This window comes from Centroberyx gerrardi, chromosome 3, assembly GCF_048128805.1.
Source record: "Centroberyx gerrardi isolate f3 chromosome 3, fCenGer3.hap1.cur.20231027, whole genome shotgun sequence".
NCBI lineage: Eukaryota > Metazoa > Chordata > Actinopteri > Beryciformes > Berycidae > Centroberyx > Centroberyx gerrardi.
The window spans coordinates 8469122-8496682 of NC_135999.1; the positions used below are offsets into that span (position 1 = coordinate 8469122).

The 27561-nt window shown below is 39.1% G+C and overlaps 1 protein-coding gene across 3 annotated transcripts; it reads right to left on the minus strand.

The window, feature by feature from the left end:
* Window positions 1-300: 300 nt before the first annotated feature.
* LOC139923804 (intelectin-like) lies at window positions 301-27561 on the minus strand. 3 transcript variants are annotated; one of them, XM_071914667.2, is made up of 8 exons: window positions 10571-10655; window positions 7850-7903; window positions 7552-7605; window positions 7191-7438; window positions 3962-4120; window positions 2989-3109; window positions 2648-2751; window positions 301-976 (listed from the first exon to the last, which is right to left on the minus strand). In XM_071914667.2, exons 2-8 carry the CDS (start codon window positions 7896-7898, stop codon window positions 824-826), a joined length of 888 nt encoding a protein of 295 aa, XP_071770768.1. In that variant the 5' UTR covers window positions 7899-7903; window positions 10571-10655; the 3' UTR covers window positions 301-823. The 3 variants fall into 3 exon arrangements, with proteins under 3 accessions (XP_071770768.1, XP_071770767.1, XP_071770766.2); XM_071914666.2 differs by lacking the exons at window positions 7850-7903; window positions 10571-10655 and adding exons at window positions 27169-27228; window positions 27407-27561 and having other exon boundaries at window positions 303-976; XM_071914665.2 differs by lacking the exons at window positions 301-976; window positions 2648-2751; window positions 2989-3109; ... (3 more) ...; window positions 7850-7903; window positions 10571-10655 and adding exons at window positions 23599-24027; window positions 24364-24467; window positions 24712-24832; ... (3 more) ...; window positions 27169-27228; window positions 27407-27550.

The following is a 27561-nucleotide window of genomic DNA, read 5'->3' on the forward strand; positions in this document are numbered from 1 at the left end:
CTGTCACCTGAATTTCCCCAAGGTGATCAATAAAGTGCTATCTCATCTTATCTTATCTTATCTTATCTTATCTTACTGATGGAGGAAACACTGTCCACACATACTACTGCAGAATTATGATTCATTCTCAGACTGACTTGGTTAATTTCATTCACTTTCTTGCATAGCCTTATTAATTAGGTTCATAACCTGCTGCTGAACAATACATTTACAGTTATCAGGTAAAAAGAGAGAAAAAGTAATTAAATAGATTTAAAATAACCAGGCTACTGAAAGGAGAAAATCAATACAACCACAGTACATTTTAATAAATTGTATGAAGGACAAGAAATAATCATACATTGTTGATAATGTAAGCCCAAACAACTAGTTCACTCTACAAAAAACTATGAACAAAATCCACTGGACTTAAAATTGAAGAGTTGAAGACGTTTCACCAATAACACCTCCATTCATGTGACTAACGACTCTCACATGACTTCATGGTGTGAATCACCCACAGAGGTTAAATTCCCTACCACTCAGCAGAACTGATGAAGCTTCTAGGATGAGTGGCGAAACATCTTCAAACATCTTCAATTTTAAGTTCAGTGGATTTTTTTTTTACATCTTGCTACCTGGATGACTGAACTGAACCTACACAGTTCACTCTACAGTGCCACACTAAAGTGCTAATATGATACTATTACTATTATAGACGCTATCAGTGTTGTCTCAAATTGTAATTCCAATTTAGAAGCTAAGAGATATAAGCCTGGCCATATTGCATGGCCATACAGAGTAGCTGGGCCCAGCTCAGAGATGCAAAGAACATGAGGGAACATCAGCGATAGAAGAGCAACACAGCTGCCTCAGTAATTTGCCTGGATGCACTCCATCCACTTTTGGTCCCATAGCCATCCCAGTCAAAGGAAGTGAAGTCTCCACATTGTCTTGGTGCACCCTCAGGGAAGTGTCCTCCTCCACCAATACAGAACTATGAAAATACACATACACATACACAGACTTGTGTTGTTATATTTGAGACAACATTCCTCTGTCTAACATTACTTCTGGTGTAACCTTCACCCTCAACTCCTACATGTCTAACCTTAAAGGAATAGTTCAACCAAAAATGAAAATTCTGTCATTATCTACTCACCCTCATCCCAGTTGAAACACTAGATATGAGATTTGCACTAAATAATGGTGTAAATATTGGACTTTTCCACTCACCTTTGCCTTCAGTAGACTTGGATTATGCTGCACAAGCTGTATGGCAGGGTTCCCCAATTAGTTTTCCCCAAGGGCCAAATTATGTCAAGCATGCCAAGCCAAGGGCCAAAACGTCCGGGTTTTTTTTTCCATTGCGCCAATAAAAGCTGTTTTATGTGCAGATGTTGTTGTTGCTGCTATTACCATTATTATTATTATTAGTAGTAGTAGTAGTAGTAGTAGTAGTAGTAATAGTAGTAGTAGTAGTAGTAGTGGTGGTGGTGGTGGTGGTAGTAGTAGTAATAATTTAGGCCTGGGTAGATTGGGTCACACAAGAAAATGAAGACTTGTATTTTGAGTTATGATGTTTTAGGATTGAGTTATGACATGGGATTAGTTTGGTAAAATGCCATCTAATCAAACTATCAAACATGGGTCTGAAAGTGTGAATCATGTCCTGAAATTACTCTTATCTTTAAATCTGGCAAAAACATATGAAGCTAAATAAATGTTATGATGACAGTTGACCATACGCGGCGCTGTGGGTGGGCCTAGGTGGGCCTGGGCCCACCCACTTGGAACCCAGGCCCACCCAATCATGAGACTTAACACACGTAAAATTTCGTCATGTAAACACTCATTCCGATCACTTTCTTTGGTTGGACTATCTCGCCTCTTTCTGCACATGCTCGCGCATTTGACGTAAGTAACGTCAATTACGTTCTCTGTTTTTCCGGGAGAATTTGAATGGATGTGCTTGTAATTTACCCGGGGGCGTTCGGGCTTGATGTTGGCGGCGCAGCCCATTTTTATATCAAGTGCTGACTCCGCCTAACTGGGCCAGTTTCGGTGTACGGCGGTGAAAATTACAAATGGACCCAGTCAGTGTGGGGGCAAAACATAACGTCTTTTTCTGACACTAATGGAGTCCTATGTTGTGATAAAACTGTTGCTTTATCAGAAAGAACAGCAGTAAATCAACATGTTATGACAGGTGCGTTCACGTAAGTGCCAATGGGTCGGCACGGGCCAGACATTTGGCTCTCGCGGGCCGGACCTGGCCCGCGGGCCGCCTATTGGGGATCACTGCTGTATGGAGTATTTTTATGGTCATTTTTGGAACTCTAAAGAACCGGTCCCCACTGACTTCAGTTGTTTTGGAGAAGGCTGCTATGAAATTGTGCTGACAACCTCCCTGTGTGTTATATGGATAAAGAAACTTCACCTGTGTTTCAACTGGCATGAGGGTGAGGCGATAATGACAGACACACACACACACACACACACACACATTTACACGCATGCACACACACACACACACGCACACATACACACAAACACGCATGCACACAAAGACATACTTCTTTGTTGTAATTTCTGGCATTACTGACCTACTGCAACAAAGTAGGCACATAAATTGACTCACGTGTTCAAGGCACATAAATTGACTCACGTGTTCAATATGGCATCCTGTTGGTCTGGTCCCAGAGCAGATGGCAGTGGCAGTACGTTCAGTGTTGATAGCTCTGAAGGTGATGAAGCCTGGGGTAAACTGAGCTGTAGGAGAAGCACAAAAAATACTTTTCAGATTCAGTCTAGGGCCTGTATGTGTTTAAATAAAGATGCTTGAAGGATGCAAAGAGCTTTCACTGGGCAGATCACATGACCACAGAAACCTGCACATTACTACTGTGCATTAGTACACATTTTCTCAATATTGTACCAAGTTCACATCTGAGGAGAAGAACACCCCATATCTGCTACACACAACATGATCATTTTAAATTCTCTTACTTTTCGCATTGGGCCCATAAAACATTGTTGTGGTCTCCGTATTTCCATGATCATATACGATAGGGAAGGATGGTCCATTGTTGGTTAGGCAAGACCCTGCATTGTATCTCACTGGGTAACGCTTTACATTGAAAAAAAGAAATGTTAGTACTATTTTCCTATAGCAAACACAGTGAAGCATTGAGAGCTGTATAAAAATTACACATCCAAGCATTAAACTAATAATAATGCCAATAACTGTTTAAATGTAGCACTTCTACCATTATTTCAAAGTGCTGTAAAATAAATGGAACCTAACAATCATATTAACAGACAATCAGCGATAACAAAACCATCACATATTCAAAAAACAAAGCTTGTACTACTGGCTCCATTCAGGCCTGCTCAAAAGAATAGAAATACTGTAGCTTAAAATGTGACAGCAATGTTATCATTACAATATAAACCAAGGCCAAGTATTGATGAGGTACAAAATACTTGCGATGTCAACATGTGTTAATGAAATAAGGATTCTTCAAAGTGTTTTTTTTTTTTTATCTCAAAATTATGTAATTGACAATATCCAAACACTTCTTTATTAAACTTTCCCTGGAGATAAAGCCACCATATACCCAACACTTGTGGTTTAACATTATAATTTGGGATTTTAAAAAGCTTTCCTTTATATTTTGTGGTACTTCTTCCAAAATAAAAAGCATTTTTCAGAATACAACTTCATTACTATCTTAACAACAAAGCAACAAAACAAGAACATCAAAAGTCATAATATAATTTTTTTTTTGCAGTAATGTCTATTTTGAACAAGTTAAGAGTCATTCTGATATGAATGAATGATGTTTCCCTATTCAAATTTACTCCCTGTTCACTCCTTGAAACAAAACAAAAAAACACACTCTAGGCTTGTAAGTCAACTCAACAGTTCATCTAAGGTTATGTACAAGTGGAGAATGTATTGAGGCACAGTAGATCTTACTGAAAAGAGTGTGAAGAGGTTCCCCCCATATGTGGGTAAAAAGCTGCTGGCTGTGTGGTACCGTAAGATGGCTAAGCTTGTCCAGTTCTCCAATGGGCTGTTGTTGGGAACATGCCACACTGACATATCTTCTCCCGCTAAGTCATAGTAACCAGGATTCTGGGAAAGAAATGGAGCAAGTGAAGCAACCTTCCCTGTGTATTTTTTCTTTCAACTGCACTTCAAGCATTGATTTTTTTTCTAATGAATTATGTTAATCAAAATGAAATCAGAAAAACACAAGAGACACGGCGTGTCACGTGACGCAGGACGGAGATGGCTGCTTGAAAAGTTTGCTCTGGGTGACATAGCCAAAATATCCTGAAACTACATTTATTACAAGCATATTTATATAGTTTTTGATACAGAAACGTAAAGGATGTCAGACCTAGCAAAGAGTACATCTGATATAAAAGAGCTGAGAAAACTGCGTTCGACGACAGCCCATGCGGTAGATACCACCGACCGAGAAGATGGTGGCAGCACAGACACCTCAACTTCGAATACTGGAAAGACCGCGCCCGCGGGACAGGTGCCAATGATGGAGCTTACGAAAATACCCCATATGCTGGAAAAAATCTCCAATGAAATGGCTGAACTAAAAGAAATTCGCGCAATCGCTCACACTGTTGATGAGAAACTATCCTCAATTTTAACCCAAATGAGCGAGGTGGAAGAGAGAGTTAGCCACATGGAAGACGCCCATGCCCGGATGAGTGCTAACCCAGCTGCGACCAAGTCAGACCTCCAGGAGCTACATGACAAATTGGCCATGGCAGAAGATAGATCTAGACCCAATAACCTTCGGTTTGTTGGCATAACAGAAGGAAGAGAAAAGGGCAACACAATTGCATTCCTCAATGATTTCCTGCCATCAGCTCTGGACATTGACCCCCCACTTGGAGGATTCGAAATGGACTGGGCACATAGGATTTCTGCCGGCCGCCCCTCCGCACCTATGAACCGGGAGAAGCCCAGAACCATTACTGCACGTTTTCTTCAATTTCATGAAAATATTCTGGAGGCGGACAGAAATAAGAAACATGTGGTTTGGGAAGGCAGGCAGGTGATGATCTTCCCTGACTACTCAAGAGAGACCCAGATGCGTCGGGAGGCATTCAACCAGTGCAAGAAGGCCTTGCGAGAAAGAAAGATGGGTTTCAGCATGCTCTACCCTGCACTGCTGAAGGTCAACACCGATGGCAACACATCCCGCGTCTTCGACAATCCCGAGAAGGCGACGGAGTACATTCAGAGGCTTTAATCAGCTTGTTCTATCCTGAAGATGGAACATCCTTGACTGAGAATCTGATGGAGTTTTTGTAGAGACGTTAATCAGTTTGTTTAAGTTAGTGGGAAAAGATTAAGAAAAGGTTTGGTATAAGGCCCAAGATAACTCATTTAACTTTACTTTACAGGGCTGTTTGAGTTATAGGTATAAAACCACGGCTTACGGACAACCGTGATTTTCATGTAATATTTTCCTTTTCTCGGTTTGCAATCTTCTATTATACCAGGATAATATTCTGTGAGTGAACTGTTCTTCAACTTGGCCGTGGTTATCAGTATTACAGAGACCGGACAATGTAGCCTACTTATAATAATCAGTTTCAGCTGGACCAGACATTTATGATGAATAACTGGACAGTGATTCTTGTCTAATTTTGGTTATTTCATTTGCTTATGGTAGGCCTCTCATGGATGGGGCTAATGTCTTCTCCTAAAGGCTATTAACAGGTATTTGTTGTGTTACCTAGAGGTGGGCTCAGGGAGCCACTTTGTCTACTGTCATGGACCTTATAAGGTTTATTGGAAATGGTAAGCCTATGTTTGTAGGTATTGTGTTATGTCTTAGCTTATGTTTACGTACACCACCCCCTCTACTTTTTTTTCCTCTTTTTTTTTCTTTTACTCTGTCATGTCAAAAACCGTGAAAATGCAGTCAAGAATTATGGCCCACACCAATTCAGATGACAAATAATAGTTGTAATGGCGGCTTATAAGAAGTTATATTACTTCACTTGGAATGTGAACGGTTTAGGGAGCCCAATTAAAAGGAATAAAGTGATGCATGACCTTAAGACAAAGAGACAAGACATAATATTTTTTACAAGAGACACATCTATCTCCACAGGAATCTGGAAAATTATGTAGGGACTGGATTAGACATGTGTTCTTTAGTACAGGGTCTAGTAAAAGTAAAGGGGTTGCTATATTAATTAGTAAACATATACAATTTAAAAGTTTAAAAGAGATAAAGGATGATGAAGGTAGAATAATTATAGTTCTGGCAGACATTCAAGGACAGTCGGTGATCCTGGCTAAATGGGGATGACCCAGCATTCTTTATAGATTTGGAAAGCAAGCTGCTTGGGATTGGAGACGTCCCGGTTATTCTAGAAGGAGATTTCAATATAGTTCTAGATCATATATTGGATTGTACTGGTAGTTCTAATCACAGTAAACCTTTAAATTCAGTATTATTGAAAGGAATATGCAAATCCCTAGGCCTGACTGATGTATGGAGGATAATGCACCCAATGGAAAGGAATTATACCTTTTACTCTCATGCCCATCAAGATTATTCAACAACTGATATGTTTCTTATTTTACATTATTATATTACTTCCTGCTGTAATGTCCTGTGCAATTGGGAATATTCTGATTTCAGATCACGCTAGTGTCACCTTAGACATTTCACCATGTCAGGAAATAAGACGATCACATAGATGGAGATTCAATTCATCCCTCTTGCAAGATTTGGCGTTTAAAGAGGAACTTAGAGCACAAATCAATATGTACTTGGAGCTCAATCTACCATCAGCACCCTCTGCTGGTATTGCGTGGGAGGCATTGAAGGCCTTCCCAAGGGGAATTATCATTCACCATGCTTCATATAAAAAGAAGTTAAACTCTACTCAGCTGTTGCAATTGGAGGAGAAAGTAGAGACTGTTGAGACTAAATTAAAGAATAATATATCTGCAGATGAACTGAGAGAATTGACCCGGTTAAAATATGAATATAATTCAATATAATGGAATTTGTTATGTTCGGTTAGGTTTGGTTGTTCAGGTAAATTATTAGTGAGATATATTAAACTTCAATTCATCCATTGCGGCAGTGAGATCTCCAGGAAGAATAATATTCAGAAAAACACAAGATTATTTAGTCAGGAGCCATCTACTGTACCTTGAAGTCATCAGAGGTGGCACTTTCTGCCGTTCCAAAGATGATTCTGTTGGCCCAGTTCCCATCTCCGTCTGGCAGATTAACGTTGTCCCCCTGCTGGCTGGACCAGCGGTCACCCAGTGTACATTTGCCATACATGTTGTTCTCATGTACGCTCGCCACCAGGGTCCAGCCACCGCCTGCAGTGGTCATGTCACAGAAAGTCTGGTAGACCGTGCCATGAGCAGTGGTCAGGTAGTACAACCCATCTAAAGGAGTGAAGAGACAGAGGAGTGTGCAGTATTTTGTAGCATGAAAAATATATAACTGACCGGATCAAACACCTAAACAACAACAATGCAATAACATGAGATTACTGCACCTGTGTTAACACTAGATTCATCTTTTAGTTGTTTGCAGCTTCTGGGCGCAGCACCTGCACAGAAAAGGTCAGATTCTGATTCATGGTATTTTATCATCACCACCCTGCCCACATGTATTACTAATGTTTGTCAGTTCAGTCTTAAACATATGCCTCTATTACAATGTGTATTTGTATCAAACACATCATTTTAGTGATGACAAGCAGGAGACAGTATCAGGGAAGTCAGTAGAGATAGATGATGAAGTGCTTCAGGTTAATGCCATACCTGATGAAGTGCTGCTGGTTAATGTCATACCTGACACATGGTGAACAGTCAGGGGAAGGATAACGAAATAAATAAGCATGATGACTGAGGAGACAAAAAGCAAATTTAATTAAAGCTGCAAGCAGCATTTCCGGGGGGCCAAGCACGTAGTGCATCAACCAGAGTACATTGCACGCGGTTACACTGAGGACTTTTGTCAAATCAAATTGACTTTCTGTGATTATTTTACCAAATAAATCCATTCACTTTTTGTGAGGCTAAAATCAAGAAATCTGGTAATAGAACAAGACTAAGACTCTAACAGCCACATAGCGGAAGCGCCTCTGCTGGGAATCGAACACAGGTCTCCCGATTGAGAGTCTACAATCTAACTCCCTGTGGCTTTCACCCATGCACCAGAAGTGGTGAACAGAGCGACCAACTGAATGGCCGACACTGCGATCAGAGCCCCTGCTGTCACAGTCATAGTGTCATAACCAGCCTAGAATGAATGAATGAATGAATGAATGAATTTTCAACTTGTGTAAATGTGTAAATATGCTCTATTTTTTTTTTTTACCATTGCTTTCTCCTGAAGTGTTTTTTTACCTGATGGTTGTTTTATTTTGTCTTATCCTGCTATTTTAATTAATTTTTATTTTTTTCCTTGTTTTTATTATTTTATAAATGTTATGATTATCTGCTTTTATGTTAAGCACTTTGTGTTGCATTTTATGCATGAATTGTGCTATATAAATAAAGTTTATTATTATTATTATTATTATTATTATTATTCTCCATTGACTAAAATTTATTACATGACCTGAGAATTCGAAATTCTGTCAAAAATTCAGTTTTTGAGATAGAATTAAGATTTTTGATGTGGTGCATCTACAATCATTCCTCCATTAAAGCTGGGGTAGGCAATGTATTTTAGAACCATGTCTTTTTACATCCCGACAGCTATCAATATATCAAATGCTCTGAGAAAAAATCCGGTCTCTGTGGCTGTCCCAGGCCCTGCCTTTTACGCACACAATCCACTACACTGTATAGGCCTATAAAACACAGCATAAACACACCAACAAATTACTTCACACATGTACACACAAACACAGGGAGGGGGGACTGTGTGTGTGCCCAGCCTGTGTATGACACAGAGATTCAGCAGAAAGCGAGGAGGGGCCGTGTACATTCCTCCAATTGTTTGTTCTTTTTTGTAATGGGAAAACAAAAAAATGGACCATGGTTTTGTTTTTCCGTCTTTTAGTTAGTGTTAAAAACGTGAAACAATGTGTATTTTTGTTTTCGTCTCTTGCTTTCAACTGTTATTTGTGCTGACAACACCTGTTGCTGTTGGACCTTTTTTTTTGTTTTCTTGTTAATCAGATCATCCACGCCAAGACGGAAATAAAAAAACACATTGTTTCCCGTTTTTAACACTAACTAAAAAACGGGAAAACAAAACCACGATCCGTTTTTTTCGTTTCCTGCTTCAGATATAACAAGACTAAGAGTCTAACAGTCCCGCAACGTATTTTGTGGAAGCGTCTCTGCCGGGAGTCGACTCGGGTCTTCCGCTTGAGAGTCTGCAGTCTAACTCCCTGCGGGCCACGTGACCATAAAGTGGTGAACAGAGCGACCGACCGACCGACCGACCGACAATGCTATCTATAGAGCTCCTGCTGTCACGGGGCTAAAAAAGAAAAAACAATTGACAGAACGTACACGGCCTGAGGAGCATAAAACACTGTGCTTTTTTCTGAGAAAACACAAAAGAGCCCGACCCAAGCCCGAATTATTTATTTAAATCCAAGCTCTACCCAGCCAATACTCGACATATAGCCTCGGATCCCGTCGGGCTCTGGTCAGGTAGCAGACCTCTGGTTAGTCAACTGGTATTAGGTAGCCTACTGTAGCTATGGCTTTGACACTGTGGTAGCTAATCGATGTGTAAAAAAATGTTTTTTTGCCGGCGAATCTTAGTTACACCTACATTGAGCTAGCAGAATTGTGTTTTGTATAAAAGGTTTGAAATTTATCAAGTTTGGCCAATGCATCCATATAAATTGAACCTAGCTCAACCAATGTCCTTATAACAATGTGTTTTTGTAACTGTACTGACTAATCTATGCTGACAAAAATTCTTTTTGATGGTGAATGTTTTAGTTTCAACTAGATTGAGCTGGCAGAGTTGTGTTTTGCGTAAAAGATTTGGAATTTATTAAGTTTGCCGCTCTCATGCATGCACATGAGTTACAGGAGAGAGGGAGGGGGTAGAGTACTTTCAAATTCTTGCTCATTTCTCCAAAGTTGCCTACCTCAGCTTTAAGTAATTTATTTTTATGAAGACTAAAAAACTAAGTTGAACTTTGGACTGATGGTGGTGTAAGAGCGGTTGCTGTATTAACCTCAAAATGTGTACCTGCATTTCTTGCACTCTATCGATGAGTTTTTGTAAAAATTGACCAATCAGTGGGCTGCCATAGACCCCCGTTGTAGAAAAAAGAATAAGAAAGAAAGCTTACAATAACAAGAGGGTGCTGACACACCTTCGTGCTTGGCCTCTAAATATCAGTTACACCATTCTGACCCCAGATTTAGTTGTATCAACATACTTTTAACTTTACACTGCCATATATGCTAAACATTCATTTGTTCAACAAATTGAGATTATTCTCTGCACTCTTGGGCAGGACTGTCAACAACCATTTCTTGATTTAATTTAGGGACAATTTATATTTAATTTAGGGACAATTTCTTGTGACTTACCTGGCTAAATGCGATACGCAGACAAGGACAGACCAGAGCTTTCTGTACTTGCTCTTCTTCTCACTATACTCTGGATGGTTCTCTGACAGATGATTTCTCTAAGAATGAGGGAAAAGGAAACCGTGGCATAATATGTTGTCACACCACAACCCTCCTCCTTTGGACTTTTCCCAACTCACTGCCAACAAACACAACATTAGGGAATGGCCAGCCATGGTGAATTATACTGTGACTTTCGGTGAAAGCCCACAGACACGGTGATCCATCATACACATGCGTGTACTTCAGTGAGCTGAAGACTGACAGTGAATTATTTAGGACAAAGCACCAGAAACTTTCAGACTGTATACAGCAATAACACAATAACAAATCAATGCAGGCCTAAACACAGTGGCAGCCAAATATTTGGCTTACAGTCACACCAGGGGCGGAAATCACGGGGGGGACAGGGGGGTCCGGACCCCCCCTTCCTGGGACTAACAGAGAGTTGTCCCCCTCAAAATATCATTGTAAACATAACTATATAATTTTAAATAATATAATAATATGCATTGAAAGCACTTGTGCTAATTATAGACGCAAAACAATGCGTTTTTAAGTTTCGAAAGATTGAGTCCCTCTCTCATATGCCTCACAGTGGTTTGGTCCACTGCCTACCTGCCTCCCCGAACCCCCACACACACACATTAGCCCTCGGTACGAGTGTGTGTGGAGGATCTCTGGAAGTGTGTCAGTGGTGGCAGACCTCCAGTAAGTAGCTGAGGTTAACTTAAAACAAAGGATGTGTCAGACATTTTTCTTTACTTCTACCACTCAATAGAATAAAACACATTTACAATTGTAACCAGACTACATTTTGTTCCGTTACCTCGCGGTTGAATCTCGTGCGTCAACGTGTTGGTACGGAGCCGCGTCTCCTAATGCATGTGTGTGTATGGAGGCAGGAGGTCTGTCCACAATTAAAATCCTCATAACTCGCTGAATTTTCGACCGATTTTCAAGCGGTTTGGTTTGTTACAAATGCCAGGCATGTATTTATGATACAGGATAGTTGGTTAAATTAAAATGCGGGATTTCATACCAAAATACTTTATCTTTTGTAGATGGTAACAGTAATATTTCTATAATATAATATTTAAGATTAACTTACCCTATGTAATTAGGTTCTAAGTATATTATTTTTTTCTTACTGCATGTAAAATGGCTGCCACTATGTTATTTTGTTCATAATTTTGGAAATAAATGAAGACTTAATTAATAAAAAAGACATAATTACAACAAACATTATGTTAAATATAAGTACGTTTCTGGCAGGCTTCATAGCGTTCTGGACTTTTACACATTGACAGCAAAACATTAGAGATCTGCTTTTTCGGGAAAACAAAATCTAATTAGGCATATATTAGCTTTAGTTCAGTTAATGGGTGTTGCATCTCACCTACTACTGTAAATAACCTGCATGCTGTGTGTGTGTGTGTGTGTGTGTGTCTATTTGTCAGCCAGCCAGGTCAGTTAAAATGGCAGAGAAAAGAAAAACAGACATCCGATCATTTTTCAGTGCACCGAAACGCCAAGTAGAAAGACCCCAGTAATATCAAAGGCAATTTGATAAAATCTTCATAAGAAAGGAATGAAGTGCTTATGGAAATGTTTCATAATGGACCTCTATATACATTTAATACAACAGTACTTTTGGCGGCACCTTTGGTGTCCCCTTCAGGAATTGCTCTTGAGAAATTTTTCTGTTTATTGTCCCCCCCAACAGTGAAATGAAATATCTGCCCTTGAGTCACACACAAAGCTACACATAAGATCAAAAATGGTGCTGCTACATTTATAACATGATTAATTACATGCTGTAACATCCTGGAAGTGGAAGCATTTCCAAGTAGATAACAAGCTGAAAACTATATAAAAACTATCTTTTAACGTGTTTTAACAAGTTGAGTGTAGTCCTGGCCATTCATATACATTTACAAAGTAGGAGCAGAGAAATTCAATATTTTATGAAAGAGGGTGTGAATAGAATAAATAACATCCCAATAATGCAAACCATTAAAGTAATAACAATTTGCAGCTCATCAAGAAGGGATCTAGCTAGCCATGTAGCCATCGGCCTTTGCGATCAAAAATGACCGTAGGTTAATCATGTTCGACTTTGTGGAAGACCAGTATGTTTCAGAGCCATATTTATTTGCCATATTCTGAGAATGTCTATACTAAGGAGCTGCTACTTGATCCCTTAGACTTCCAGCAATTGACCTAAGCTTACCATTCCATTTGCTTCAAATTGCATGCAGAGACATTAAACCTGCAATAGGCAATTTCAGACCCTATAACCAATCCTGAAACTAACGTGTGCTATGTGGAGATTTCTTTGAGACATAAACCAATATCCACACACATGGGCCAGCTGTGTTGCTGTTTTCACTCTTTTCTAAAGCTTGTTGTCAAATTCTGCTCCGGAACGAAGCTTCTCCCGCTCCATTCAGTAGCTTTTCATTTTTTTTAAACTAGCTTGTCTCCTCCCTCGCTGTTTAAAAGCGGCACTCATCCCCTCCCAGTCCTGAAAAAAATTCTCGTAACGGCGGTGTGCTGCCTTTAAAGTTAAGTTAATAATTTAAATAAGTTATTAGTTAAATAAGTTAAAAAGTGAGCGCTCTGTTCTCTGTCAGTTCTTGGAAACAGCGTCAGAGTGAGTGCTCTGTTCTCTGTTGGTTCTTGGAAACAGCGACAGATCTGCGATCTTCCCGTCTCTGGGTTGCTCTCCTCTTCGGTCTCCTCCGTTAGCTTAGCTTGCTTCAGTTGAGCTCAGACAAGCAAGACGGACAATGCTGGATATATGTTGTTGCTGAATGTATTTCTGATATGCTTCTGCCTTGGAGACTATTTGTCTGTAAGTAATATGTGTAAATAATTAGGAAGGAATGTCATGTTAGAAACTTTTCTATTGGTTTGCTAAAACATGTGCTGTGTTAGCTAGCAGTTAGCAGTAGCTAGCTTGGTTCACTAATTGACTGTGACTTGTTGCTGTTGTGGTGGTTGAGCTGTGTTTTTTATACAGTACTATGCTGCTTTATACTTTGGTAGGTATTGTGCATTTATGTAGTTATGTGTATAATACTTACCGTCTATTTGGATATGTTAATGTCCGTATACTGATTTATGTTCTTATCTCTGTAATGTTTCAGTTTTACAAACAAAATTAAAAGACCAGAAGAAGAAACAAAACTTCAGTAAAATACAAGAAAAGTCAAGCCTTGTGTGTTTATTGGAGGACTTTTGAATGTTAACTGGCTGTCTAGCTTTGCACAAGAGTATGCGCTGCAAGGGCAGCACAGGCGGAATCGATGAAGCGAGCGAGTAAACTTGTTAAACTAGTAAACTTGCTACCTGCCTCTTCACTTGTCATGAAACCTTCAGCGGGAGAAAAATCTGGCAAAGCGAGAGTAGTAACCGGCGACACTTCTCCGTAGGTATAGCTTAGCTATTAGCCTTTATGCACGGTTTGTCCCTAAGGGTTTCTGTAGTCCAGTAGTTTTACTGTGCTTTACCGTATTTCCTCTAATAGTGGCCGGTAGTCAATTAAAAGCCGGGTCTCCGATAATGGCCGGGGCCGTGATCGACACGAACAAATAAAGGCCGGCCCCAAATACAGGCTGGGGAAAAAAACAAAGGAAAAAACAACGGTGGATACCGGTAAACTCCTGGTGCCTGTTATATAATGTAACTGTAGTTTGTAGTAACGTACAAGTGCCACAAGATGGCTCGGCCGGCGGAAGTCTCTGAAGCATGCCGTCGTCGATTACCGTAATTATTGGCAATGCATTGCAGTAACAAAAAAACGTCTACCTAACGTACCCCAACAGAAGCAGATCAGAAAACAAGGAGGCTTCGTACTAAAATATGAGCAAATATACTTATCAAACAGAGGGAATTAGAAATAAAGGCCTGTCTCTAATATAAGCCTGCTTCCAATAAAGGCCTGGTACCCTCTGCAGTTGAGGTAAATAAAGGCCTGGGCCAATATTAGAGGAAATACGGTATTTACAAATGTGTTGCGGTTTCTGTCACCCTCTAGTGGTCAGAAAATCGCTTATTGCAGCTTTAAAATGGCATCCAAGTTCGTCTGATTCTGGGTAAGTAGAAAAAATAGCTAAATCCCCCCAAAACTGAACTATCCCTTTAGGTTACTATACAAATAAAAATTATCAGGACAAAGTGATGCCTCTTTGCAACATTTTAGAAACACCTTTTTAAGGGCCCAGTTACAGGAATGAACCCATTCTTTTGCACACATATAGCTCAAATTTTAATATAGCCCCCTGGGCTATATTAGTGCAGATGTAGATAGATATAACAAAGTGTAGTAACAGATAATACTGAGTTAGAGACAAGATGTAAGGACAACATCTAAGAAACACATGGGAAAAAACTCATATAAGTATTTACATTGCATTATATATTTTCTTGAAGAGGTTTGAATGGATTTGTTTGTTGTTGTGTGGTGTTGTGTAGTGTTGTGCTGCGCTGTGCTGCATTGTGTTGTTGGCAGGGAGTGGTGTGAGGAGTGGAGTGTGGATGAAATGGATGTAGTTAGGAAAGTAAGGCAGTGGTGATTGGCTCCGTTGTTTTCTGGAAAAGTTGTGTTTCATGGTTAATGGCGGTCATTTTTCCCACAGCCGAGTAGCCTGGTAAGACCATCCTGATCACGTGACCTCACATTCTGTTTTGCTCCACGGATCAGTCTGGACTTCCAGCCGCCCACATCGATTTCCAGAAATTACAATGTAGCCGGGCCAATCAGGGACTGCGTCTGCATCTCCCGAAGCAACGAGCGGTAACATTAACATTAGTAGAGTAAACACAGCCATAAGTGCAGTTATTGCAGAAATAGACTCAATAACAACAATTAAACAAGAACAAGAGCATGCACTAGCGGAGTTTCTCGGCGGAAAAGACGTTTTCGCCGTTCTTCCGACTGGATTTGAATTTTGATTCGCTGATTGGCTGAAGGAGTTTGCCTGTCATGGCAAGTACTCCCGCCCACTGAAATCGATGTGGGCGGCTAGAAGTCCAGACTGATCCGTGGAGCGAAACAGAATGTGAGGTCACGTGATCAGGATGGTCTTACCAGGCTACAGCCGAGGGCATCACGAGGTAAATTCAGGTCAGGCAGTCAGGTAGCGCTTAGTGAGATGACGCTTCGTGAGATGGCCTCTAGAGGGCGTCTTTGACTAAGAGATGGCATCTCGCCTATGGACTAAATGCCACATTGAGTCCCATACACTGATAATGCCATATTGAATCCCACACAGAGCCGCTTTAACGTTAGGTAAAGTTATTACGTTATTAACGTTGACTAGGAAGAGTGATTAATGATTAGTGATAGAGCAGGTGTTTGACATCATCTGTCAATGGTAAAACACCTGATTGGCATCACTGATTGGGGTGTGGCTAGAAGTTTCACTCAGAGAGAGCAGTGCAGCAGCAGTTTTCTGGCCCATGTGACTTAGTATTGTTTTATTCGTTAATGGAGAGCACCATGATGTTCTATAAAGTGATTAGCACTGTCAATATAGGCTGCAGTATCACAATACTTCTCCTTTTAGTTATTTTCTCCTCAATAAACCTGCAGGCGTTTGGCTCAGTAGGTAAAGTGTCTGCCTCGTGTGGAAGGTTGTGGGTTAAAATCCAGGCTTGTCCTTTCTGAAGTCATTAGTCGTCAAGAACAAGGGGTATGTATTCTAATATAAAGTTTGACCATTGTGAATAACTTCAACAATGTGGTTGCAATGAAATGATGAACTTTACAGAAGTCACGGGCCAACACAAAAGCCGGTGCTAAGCCTTAACTAATAGACTGTGTGTCCGATCTTCACAACCTGAGTTTTTGTGCGTGTCTTTCTACCTTCTGTAATGTTTTGTCTGTCTTTTCAAATTGTGCTTGGACCCCGCAATTGACGCTTGCGGCTATATTTATTCATTATAATAGTTTGTTCTTCTTGAGGAACACAAATGTTAGAAAACCATTTCTTTCATTCCCACTTTTACAGTCTAGGCTTCTTGATATATATATTTGTTTTTATTTTTCACATATATTATAACACATGAGCCAGAGTAAGAAAATGAAAAAATTAATAAAATGCATAGGAATATGCCAAATGAAATAACCTGGCTATGGACACATGTATAAGGTAAACAATCAAAGAATCAAACAACAGAGGAGAGAAAAAGAAAAAGGAATAAATTAGTAATTAAACACCTAAAAAAAAGGACAAAAAATAGGTAAATAAAAAGTAAAATAAAATATGACAATGCAGCCAGACTAAACCACAACCAAGATGTCAGCCTATATAATATCATGAAGGAAGTTCACACGTGAGGCAGAAAATAAGTTAAATCAAGTAGCAGGGAGGCAACCTCTTAGTCTGCTCTATTTATGTGATTAATAATTAGGCCCCAAATCTTCAGAAATTTTTGATCAGTGTCTGACTTGCTTCAGCGTGTCTCTCAAGCTGTATAGAGAAGACCATTTCATTGAGCCATTGGAGAGGTGGCAGATTTCCATTCTTTAAGTATTATCCTCTTTGCCACTAACATGCCAGGCATTAAGGTCTGTTGTAAAGGATAGGGCAACTGGAGAGAGGCCTCAGAGCAACCGAAGCCATTTCTGCATCAGGTGTGATCACAATGTCATAAATTTTGGCATACCAATAAAAAATATCAACCCAAAACGCACAAATGTTTGTACAAAACCAGAATGTACTGTATGTGCTAATGTTCCTTCAGAGGAAGTGCATCTATCACATAGATTAGATATAGTGGGATACATTTTGTTGAGTTTAGCTTTAGAATAATGAAGTCTATGCATAACCTTAAACTGAATCAGTTGCAATCTAGCATTAATTGAGCATGTGTGAATCCTCTGTAGACCCTCTCTCCAGACCTCCTCTGATAGCTCTACACCAAGGTCTGCCTCCCAGGCTGATTTGATGTGACTGGATGATACCAAACTAGAGAATAGGGAAACGAATTATGACACAAAATGCTTAGAATCAGGAGGTTGTTTCATTAGAACATAAAAAGAATGTTCTTTGGGGAGATTCTCAAAATCAGTAAAATTTTGCTTAAGGAAATGTCTAACTTGTAAGTAAAGAAAAATGGGCTTGTGGAAGACAAGCCTATATATGTAAACTGATTGCAGTTCTGTATAGGATGCAAAATGTTTATCTATATACAGGTCCATGATAGTGCTCAATCCCTTTTCCTTCCATGTAATAAAGGCCTGATCAGATTGAGCTGGAGCAAAATTATGGTTAAAACAAATGGGGGAATATGATGAGAACTCTGGGACTTTGAGAACTCTTTTAATTTGTTTTAGTATCTTAATAGAATTTTGTAGCAAGAAATTTTCAGTGACTAGATTAACTGGATAGTCATTAGTGCAGTACAGTCTAGGCTTCTTCACGTGTTGAAAATGTGGGCAGTATATGTTGAGACCTATATAATCCCACAATTATTTTGGTCTATGGCTTTTATTGTTTGATAATTGTGTGATTGCTGACTCAGCAATCACAGGTATAATCTTCTCGCTCTTTATTGTGTGATTGCTGCCCCAGCAATCACAGGTATAATATTCTCGCTCTTTATTATTATTCTTTTTCTTCCGTACACTTTTTTGGCACCTATCTACTCCTTCTATCTAGCTAGAAACACCGTTCAAACTTTAAAACTTTCAGCTTGTTTTGGACATTCGGGCGTGTATTCAACTTTTTGATATCTATTCTACTTTTTAAACTATTCTACTTTTTTCTACTTTTTTTTACAACGGAAGTCTATGGGCGGAATGTTCAAACCATTCCCTCTTTGAACTCTAACTACTCTTTCATACTTTAAGCTAGAAACTCCATTCAAACTTTAAACGGGTCACCACTTTTAGTACTTTATCACTTTAATTCAGCTTTTTGATACCTTTTGTACTTTTTGAGTAATCGCAGTTTACGTTTTATACTTTTTTCAACCTTTATAATGGGACCCTATGGAGCTACACTACAGTGCGTGATGTCACAATTCACTCTAGCAGACTTTACAGGCTGTACTTTTTACTAAATTCACACATTTTAAAACTGTGACAGTTCACACAACTTTAATACTACATACACATATTATACATCAAACCCTTCAGCTGCTTCTGCTCTCACTCACAATGTCAATATATAAGCGATGCGATGTATAGTTTTTGAGATATTAACGTTTGTTTGACAGTAGTGTTCCACTCTTTTTCACAGTAGTTTCTGCTGCACTGCTGCTCTCTTACACATGCAGCTCTTGTGCTTATTTCACTCTTCTCCATTTCAACATGTCATATTTTCATACCTTTTTTACTTGTTAGTATTATTACATTTTAGTACATTTCTAACATTATTACTTGTCACTGCCTTCCTACTCTTCATACTACTAGTACCCTCCAGCTTTTCACATCAGCCTTCCTACTATCACATCAGCCTTCCTACTAACTATCTCCGGGGCATCAGGACAGATAGTTTGTTCGCCTTCATAGTCTTCCTACCAACTACATATTTTTTTACCTTTTTACTTCTTAGTACTGTTATATTTTAGTACATTTCTAACTATTACTTGTCACTTTCGTATTTTCTGTTTTTTCTACTGAATATATATCCACTCTTCATACTATTCATACTTCTTGTACCTTTCATCTTTTATATATAAGCCTTCCTACTCTTCCTACCAACTGCATATTTTTATACCTTTTTACTTCTTAGTACTGTTACATTTTAGTACATTTTAGAACATTTCCACTTTATTTCACAGTAGTTTCTGCTGCTCTGCTGCTCTCTTACACATGCAGCTCTTCTGCTTATTTCACTCTTCTCCATTTCAACATGTCTTTTACATATTTTCATACCTTTTTACTTCTTAGTATTTTTACATTTTAGTACATTTCTAACATTATTACTTGTCACTTTCTTACTTTCTGTTTTTTTCTACTGAATATATACCTACTCTTCATACTATTCATACTTCTTGTACCTTTCAGCTTTTATATATAAGCCTTCCTACTTTTCCTACTGTTCATACTACTAGTACCTTCCAGCTTTTCACATAAGCCTTCGTACTAACAGATAGTTTGTTCGCCTTCGTAGTCTTCCCACCAACTACATATTTTTATATCTTTTTACTTCTTAGTACTGTTACATTTTAGTACATTTTAGAACATTTCCACTTTATTTCACAGTAGTTTCTGCTGCTCTGCTGCTCTCTTACACATGCAGCACTTCTGCTTAATTCACTCTTCTCCATTTCAACATGTCTTTTACATATTTTCATACCTTTTTACTTCTTAGTATTTTTACATTTTAGTACATTTCTAACATTATTACTTGTCACTTTCGTATTTTCTGTTTTTTTCTACTGAATATATATCCACTCTTCATACTATTCATACTACTAGTACCTTCCAGCTTTTCACATAAGCCCTCCTACTCTTCCTATCAACTGCATATTTTTATACCTTTTTACTTCTTAGTAAAAAGCCCACGCCCACGCCCACATGTGCCTACACACACCACATATGCTAGGTATTCGTTACTATGGGCTGTCACGAGCAACAGTTTGCACGCTCAGCAATCACACGCATTTTCTCCAGAAAATGCACCTTTCTAGTTTGATTATGTTCTACTATTTCTATTGCTTCTTTTTATATCCTAGTTGTGTGCTGATATTCTATATCCTTTTCCCCGCTGAATCATATTACTTTTGCCACTGCAACGACCTAATTTCCCCATGGGAATCAATAGTTTCATGTTATCTTAGGCCCCTGGTCCAAGGGTTTTGTTTGTTTTGTGTGTGTGTGTGTGTGTGTGTGTGTGTGTATGTGTGTGTGTGGGGGGGGGAGCGAGAGACAGAGTTCAATTTCAATTCCATTGAAACTTTAAACTATCCATTATTTATTATAATCTTTATACTTTTTAAGATATATGTCTTTATTGCTGTTACTACCACCAAGCTTTGTACCCTGTTGATCATACCCTACTGTAAATTATTGTAAATATTGTTTGGCAAAAGATACATTATTTATTTTGTATGGTTAATATGTAATCAGGTGATTACATCTGGGTTACAAGGATGGACATTTATCCTGTCATGATTTGTTGAATCTTCTGTCTGAACTGTGTTGAACTTTGCCTCTCCAGCTATGTCTCCATTTCAAAGTTCCCCTCTCTCTGAATAAAGCAAAGTAAAACACAAACATGCAGCGTCCTTGTTGGAGTGAAATTACTTAGAATTCAAATTCTAATTTAATTTCAGGTAATATACCTATTCACTTTTCAAAGAAAAGGCTGCAGTAGCTATTACTAGCATAGCACTAATACAGGAAAAATACATACAATACAATACTGCTGTATTTTGTGAAGATAACATCTGGAGGGAACAGTTTTGGCAGAGACGGTTGAGAAAGTACAGGTTCTGTGTGCAAACACGTGGAGTTGATAGGCAGTTCTTCTTCATTCCAAAAAAGTTTGGATCTGGAAATGGCATGAAGGGAAAAAGTATATGATCCAGTCCTGATTATGGGACTCCCTGTAATGCTTGATCTTTGGTCTTTGGTCTCTCTCTTCTGGTTTATTTTTTACTTTTGTTTCGGCGATCTCATTTTAGTCTTGATCGTGAAGAATGTTTCACTAATTTATGCACATTTGTGATTCACTAAATGTCACCATAATTGCATTAGACTTAAAACCCCTTTCTTGTCACCCATGCTTTTTCCTCACTAAAAATATGGAATGTATTATTTGCCACAATGTACATTTCCCTTATAAAGTCATGACATTATCTGTTGCTTAGAAGGTCATTCTTGGCTAAAATGATGTACAAGGGTAGACAAAGTAACAGAAATAGCAAAGAGTACATAAATATCAGATACATGGGGTCACCTGGTTAACACCAGTGCTGACCAGAATGTCACTTTGAATTCCTCTGTGTTTACATTTTTGTGTCTAAAATGTGCCACACTCTTTTTTTTTTTACTTTAAAAAGTGAATTAAAACTGGATCCTGTAATAAAACTTTCCGAAAAGTGGAAGGTGATTTGCAGTTAGACTTTTCACAAAATGGTTATGAGGTATTATCTCTTGCCAAGATGAGTGTGAGCAACTCCAAAGTAGAGTTCTGCACGGGACTGTTTGTATACAACATTCCATCACACTTCTGCTCTCCCCCGTGCTGAACTGAACATTATACACTGTTTACCTAGGTTGAAATGATTTATCCTCAGACTTGACATTCTCTACCCATTTAGTAATGTATCCTATTATCTGTTATCATAACCAATGTATTATTGTTATATTCTAGTTTTATTCTTTATTTATTTGATTTATTTAATGATCATTTATTTTATTTATTATTATTATTTCTTCAATCGTGTCTTACTCAATTATGCTCTGTTATTATTACTTTATTACTTGTACATACATTTGTCAAAAATGCAAAAAAAAAAAAAAAAGAACTGCACTCTTCCCAGATAGAACATTGTAATTACAAGTTCATGAATTCCTCTTACTATGACGAGGACAGGCTTGTATAGTTTAGCATGAAGGTGACTGATCTTAAATTGTGAAGTTGGAATTAAAACCTCAACTTTCGTAGCAATGTTTTTTATTTATTTATTTCAAATTTGTTAAATGGTTGGAACCTTAAATTTTGTAAACTTCACATGGACCTTCATCCCTCTCAAGCCTGCCTAAGTAACAGGCTTGATTTCATAATGTGGCTCAACATGGACACCAAGTGGACGAAATTGAGTATTACAACCTGAATATTGTGCTTGGCCTGAATGGACTTCCATCGGCTGACTGGTAGATAGTTTCCCACTTCAGAGATCTGGACTTAGATGTAGTCTGTTTTACATTCATTACCTATGTTACTTATGGAGGAAACACCATCCACACAAACTACTGTACAATGATGATTCATTCTCAGACTGACTTGGTAAACTTCATTTACTTGCTTTGTGACGATCTGGGTCTATTCCTGCCCCGTATCGCACATACACACCCACAATATACACCCACAAGTTCCTGTTACTCACTGATTCGTTCCCGGTTCCCGCTGGTGATTATCCACTTCCTTCATTATGGGCAGTGTTTTTACTATGGCGGCGGCAGAGAACACGGAAGAGGCCGGTCTGCACTAGGCTTGCACTGGGCCAAAAAGAACAAATAAATCATTTTGAATCAATCATTCTCGAGCTCGAAACATGTAGTGGTACGTACTGGTTCCTCCCACTTCGAGTTTCCATCAAAGCTCATTGAACGATTGAATGATCGCCATGTGCCTTAACAAACAAAGACTTCGCACTTTCAAACCCACTCTTTGGTGAAGCAGTACATTGTTGAGCGAGCCGTTCATTCAGGTTTTGTAGTTTCACTTTCAAATCACTATCTGCAAGCTGTCCGAGACGAGCAGCATCTCGAGCGTTCGATACTACTGCCATGTCGAGTCAAGTTCGAGTATTCAGGTAAATTACCACAGGCACAGTGTGATTTGCAGGCTGTTTGCGACAAGCAGAAACTCCAGCATTCAGTACCGCTGCCATGTCAAGTCGAGTTTGAATATTCAGTATATGGGTATTCAGTAGCTATACTGAGACTGGAGAACCCAAATGAACGGCTCGCTGAACAGTGAGGAAGTAGTACATTGTTGAGCGAGCCATGCATTCAGGTTCTCGAGTTTTGGTACATACGTAACGTTTGTGGTAATTTACCACAAAAGAACTACTATTTCTTTGTAGGGGCGATACGTTACTAGACATGTTTTCACAATTTAAGATAATTCACCTTCATGCTAAACTATTCATCTGCAAGCCTGTTGTCCTACAAGCCTGTACACACAATACAAAAAATCAATATATTTGTCTAAAACTGAGATATTGTTGTTTGAGGTTTTTGTTGTTGTTGTGAGTTTTGGCTTTGCAGTTAAAGTCATTTAAGCAGTTTTCAGTGAAAATGAAATCAGTACAACCACAGTACAGTTTAATAAACTGCAGGAAGATAGACAGGAAAGAATCATACATTGTTGATACTGTAAGCCTAAACAACTAGTTCACTCTACAGTGCCACGCTAAAATGCTAATATGATACTATTACTATTGTAGACGCTATCAGTGTTGTCTGGAATTATCATTCCAACTTAGAAACTAAGACAGATATAAACCTGGCCATATTGCATGGCCATACAGAGTAGCTGGGCCCAGCTCAGAGATGCAAACAACATGAGGGAACATCAGCGATAGAAGAGCAGCACAGCTGCCTCAGTAATTTGCCTGGATGCACTCCATCCACTGTTGGTCCCATAGCCATCCCAGTCAAAGGAAGTGAAGTCTCCACATTGTCTTGGTGCACCCTCAGGGAAGTGTCCTCCTCCACCAATACAGAACTATAAAAATACACATACACATACACAGCCTTGTGTTATACTTGTGAAGACATTCCTCTGTCTTACATTAGTTCTGGTGTAACCTTAACCCTCAACTCCTACATGCCTAACCTTAACCTAATTTGGTAGTCATACTACAGTTGTGAGGATTCTAGGACTTCAGTAGAGTTTAATCCTGTACACACTCACATACACACACACACACACACACACACACACACACACACACACACACACACACACACAAACACGCATGCACACAAAGACATACTTCTTTGTTGTAATTTCTGGCATTACTGACCTACTGCAACAAAGTAGGCACATAAATTGACTCACATGTTCAATATGGCATCCTGTTGGTCTGGTCCCAGAGCAGATGGCAGTGGCAGTACGCTCAGTGTTGATAGCTCTGAAGGTGATGTAGCCTGGGGTAAACTGAGCTGTAGGAGAAGCACAAAAAATACTTTTCAGATTCAGTCTAGGGCCTGTATGTGTAAAGTTAAATAAAGATGCTTGAAGCTAGATGCAAAGAGCTTTTACTGGGCAGATCACATGACCACAGAAACCTGCACATTACTACTGTGCATTAGTACACATTTTCTCAATATTGTACCAAGTTCACAACTGAAGAGAAGAACACCCCATATCTGCTATACACAACACGATCATTTTAAGTTCTCTTACTTCTTGCATTGGGTCCATAAAACATCTTTGTGGTCTCCGTATTTCCATGATCATATACGATAGGGAAGGATGGTCCATTGTTGGTGAGGCAAGACCCTGCATTGTATCTCACTGGGTAACGCTTTACATTGAAAAAAAGAAATGTTAGTATTATTTTCCTATAGCAAACACAGTGAAGCATTGAGAGCTGTATAAAAATTACACATCCAAGCATTAAACTAATAATAATGCCAATAACTGTTTAAATGTAGCACTTCTACCATTATTACTAAGTGCTGTAAAATAAATGAAACTTAACAATCATATTAACAGACAATCAGCGATAACAAAACCATCACATATTCAAAAAACAAAGCTTGTACTACTGGCTCCATTCAGGCCTGCTCAAAAGAATAGAAATACTGTAGCTTAAAATGTGACAACAATGTTATCATTACAATATAAACTAAGGCCAAGTATTGATGAGGTACAAAATGCTTGCCATGGCAAACTTTAAAAAAGTTAATCTGATTGTGGGTCACATTGTCAACATGTGTTAATGAAATAAGGATTCTTCAAGGGCTTTTTTTTAATCACAATATGATGTACTTGACAATATCCAAATACTTCTTTATCCAACTTCCCCTGGAAATGAAGCCACCATATAGTCACCACTCCTGGTTTAACATTATAATTTGGGATTTTAAAAAGCTTTCCTTTTGTGGTTTTTCATCTTACAAAAAAGAAAAAAAAGGAGCATTTTTAAGAATACAACTTCATTATTATCTTAACAACAAAACAATTACATCAAAAGTTTGCATTAATGTCTATTTTGTACCAGTTAAGAGTCATTGTGAGAATGGAGTAGAGAAGTGGAGAATGTATTGATACACAGTAGATCTTACTGAAAAGAGTGTGAAGAGGTTCCCCCCATATGTGGGTAAGAAGCGGCTGGCTGTGTGGTACCGTAAGATGGCTAAGCTTCTCCAGTGATCCAGTGGGCTTTTGTTGGGAACATGCCACACTGACATATCTTCTGCTGCTAAGTCATAGTAACCAGGATTCTGGGAAAGAAATGGAGCAAGTGAAGCAACCTTCCCTGAGTACTTTTTCTTTCAACTGCACTTCAAGCATTGATGCTATTATCATGAATTATGTTAACCAAAATGAAATCAGAAAAACACAGGATTATTTAGTCAGCCATCTACTGTACCTTGAAGTCATCAGAGGTGGCACTTTCTGCCGTTCCAAAGATGACTCTGTTGGCCCAGTTCCCATCTCCGTCTGGCAGATGAATGTTGTTCCCCTGCTGGCTGGACCAGCGATCACCCAGTGTACATTTGCCATACATGTTGTTCTCATGTACGCTCGCCACCAGGGTCCAGCCACCGCCTGCAGTGGTCATGTCACAGAAAGTCTGGTAGACCGTGCCATGAGCAGTGGTCAGGTAGTACAACCCATCTAAAGGAGTGAAGACACAGAGGAGTGTGCAGTATTTTGTGGCATGAAATATCTGGTAACAAGATGCAGCTGACCAGATCAAACCCAAAAACAACAACAATGTAATAACATGAGATTACTGAGGTTGCACTGTGTTGTGCACATCACTTTACCTGTGTTAACACTGAATTCATATTTTAGTTGTTTGCAGCTTCTGGGCGCAGCACCTGCACAGAAAAGGTCAGATTCTGATTCATGGTATTCTAGCATCACCACCCTGCCCACATGTACAAGTGTTTGTCAGTTCAGTCTTAAAGGTAGGCTGCTTTTATGATGTGTATTTGTTAGGGCTGCCCCCTAATAGTCGACCAAACGTTAGTCGATGAGGAGAGTCTTGGTCGACCAAGTTTTCATTGGTCAGTTAGTCGCAGAAAAAAAAACCAAAAAAAAAACAACAACCTCATACTCCATTCGGGAGCTGCGCCTTGTCGTTAAAAAGTTATTAGAGCAGGGTTGCACTTGGCGGGTGTATTGCTGGGGACCCAAGGACGTGCAGTGTCGGATTTGGTGCAATTTGGACACGCGACACGTTCAATATTAATAAACTTTGAATAAACAAACGGACAGCGCTCTGTGCAGCAGCGGGGCTCAAAGCAAGCAACTGATAGCCTACGCCGATTGTGTGTTTTTTTTGGGTGAACCACAGTGTATTTCACCGGTGTTTCTGACCGCTAGAAGCCGCAACGTGGGTGTGTTTTTTCCCGTGAACCAGAGTGTATTTCACCGGTGTTTCTGACCGCGAGTAGCCGCGACTTGGGTGTGTTTTTTCAAAAAAAAAAAAAATTTTAAATAATTAAATTAATATCATAAACGTGCGACGACTAGTCGACTAATGGCTTGAACTAACGACTACTAGTCGACTAGGAAAATCTTTTGTCGGGGGCAGCCCTAGTATTTGTATCAAACACATCATTTTAGTGATTACAAGCAGGAGAGCAGACAGTATCATGGAAGTGCTGTAGGTTATTTATGCCTTACCTGACACATGGTGAACGGCCAGGGGAAGGATAACAAGAATGATCCAAATTGCCATGATGACTGAGGAGACCAAAAGATCGGTTACAACATTCTGACCCCAGCTTTAGATGTTTCAACACTGCCATATATGCTTAACATCCATTTGTTCAACAAAATGAAACTATTTTCTGCACTCTTGTGCAAGATTGTCAAAAACCATTTCATTAATTTAATTTAGGGACAATTTCATGTGACTTACCTGGCCAAATGTGATACACAGACAAAGACAGACCAGAGCTTTCTGTACTTGCTCTTCTTCTCACTATACACTGTCCTGTTCTCTGATGGATGAAGAATAAGGGAAAAGGAAAATGTGGCATGATATATTGTCACACCACAACCCTCCTCCTTTCC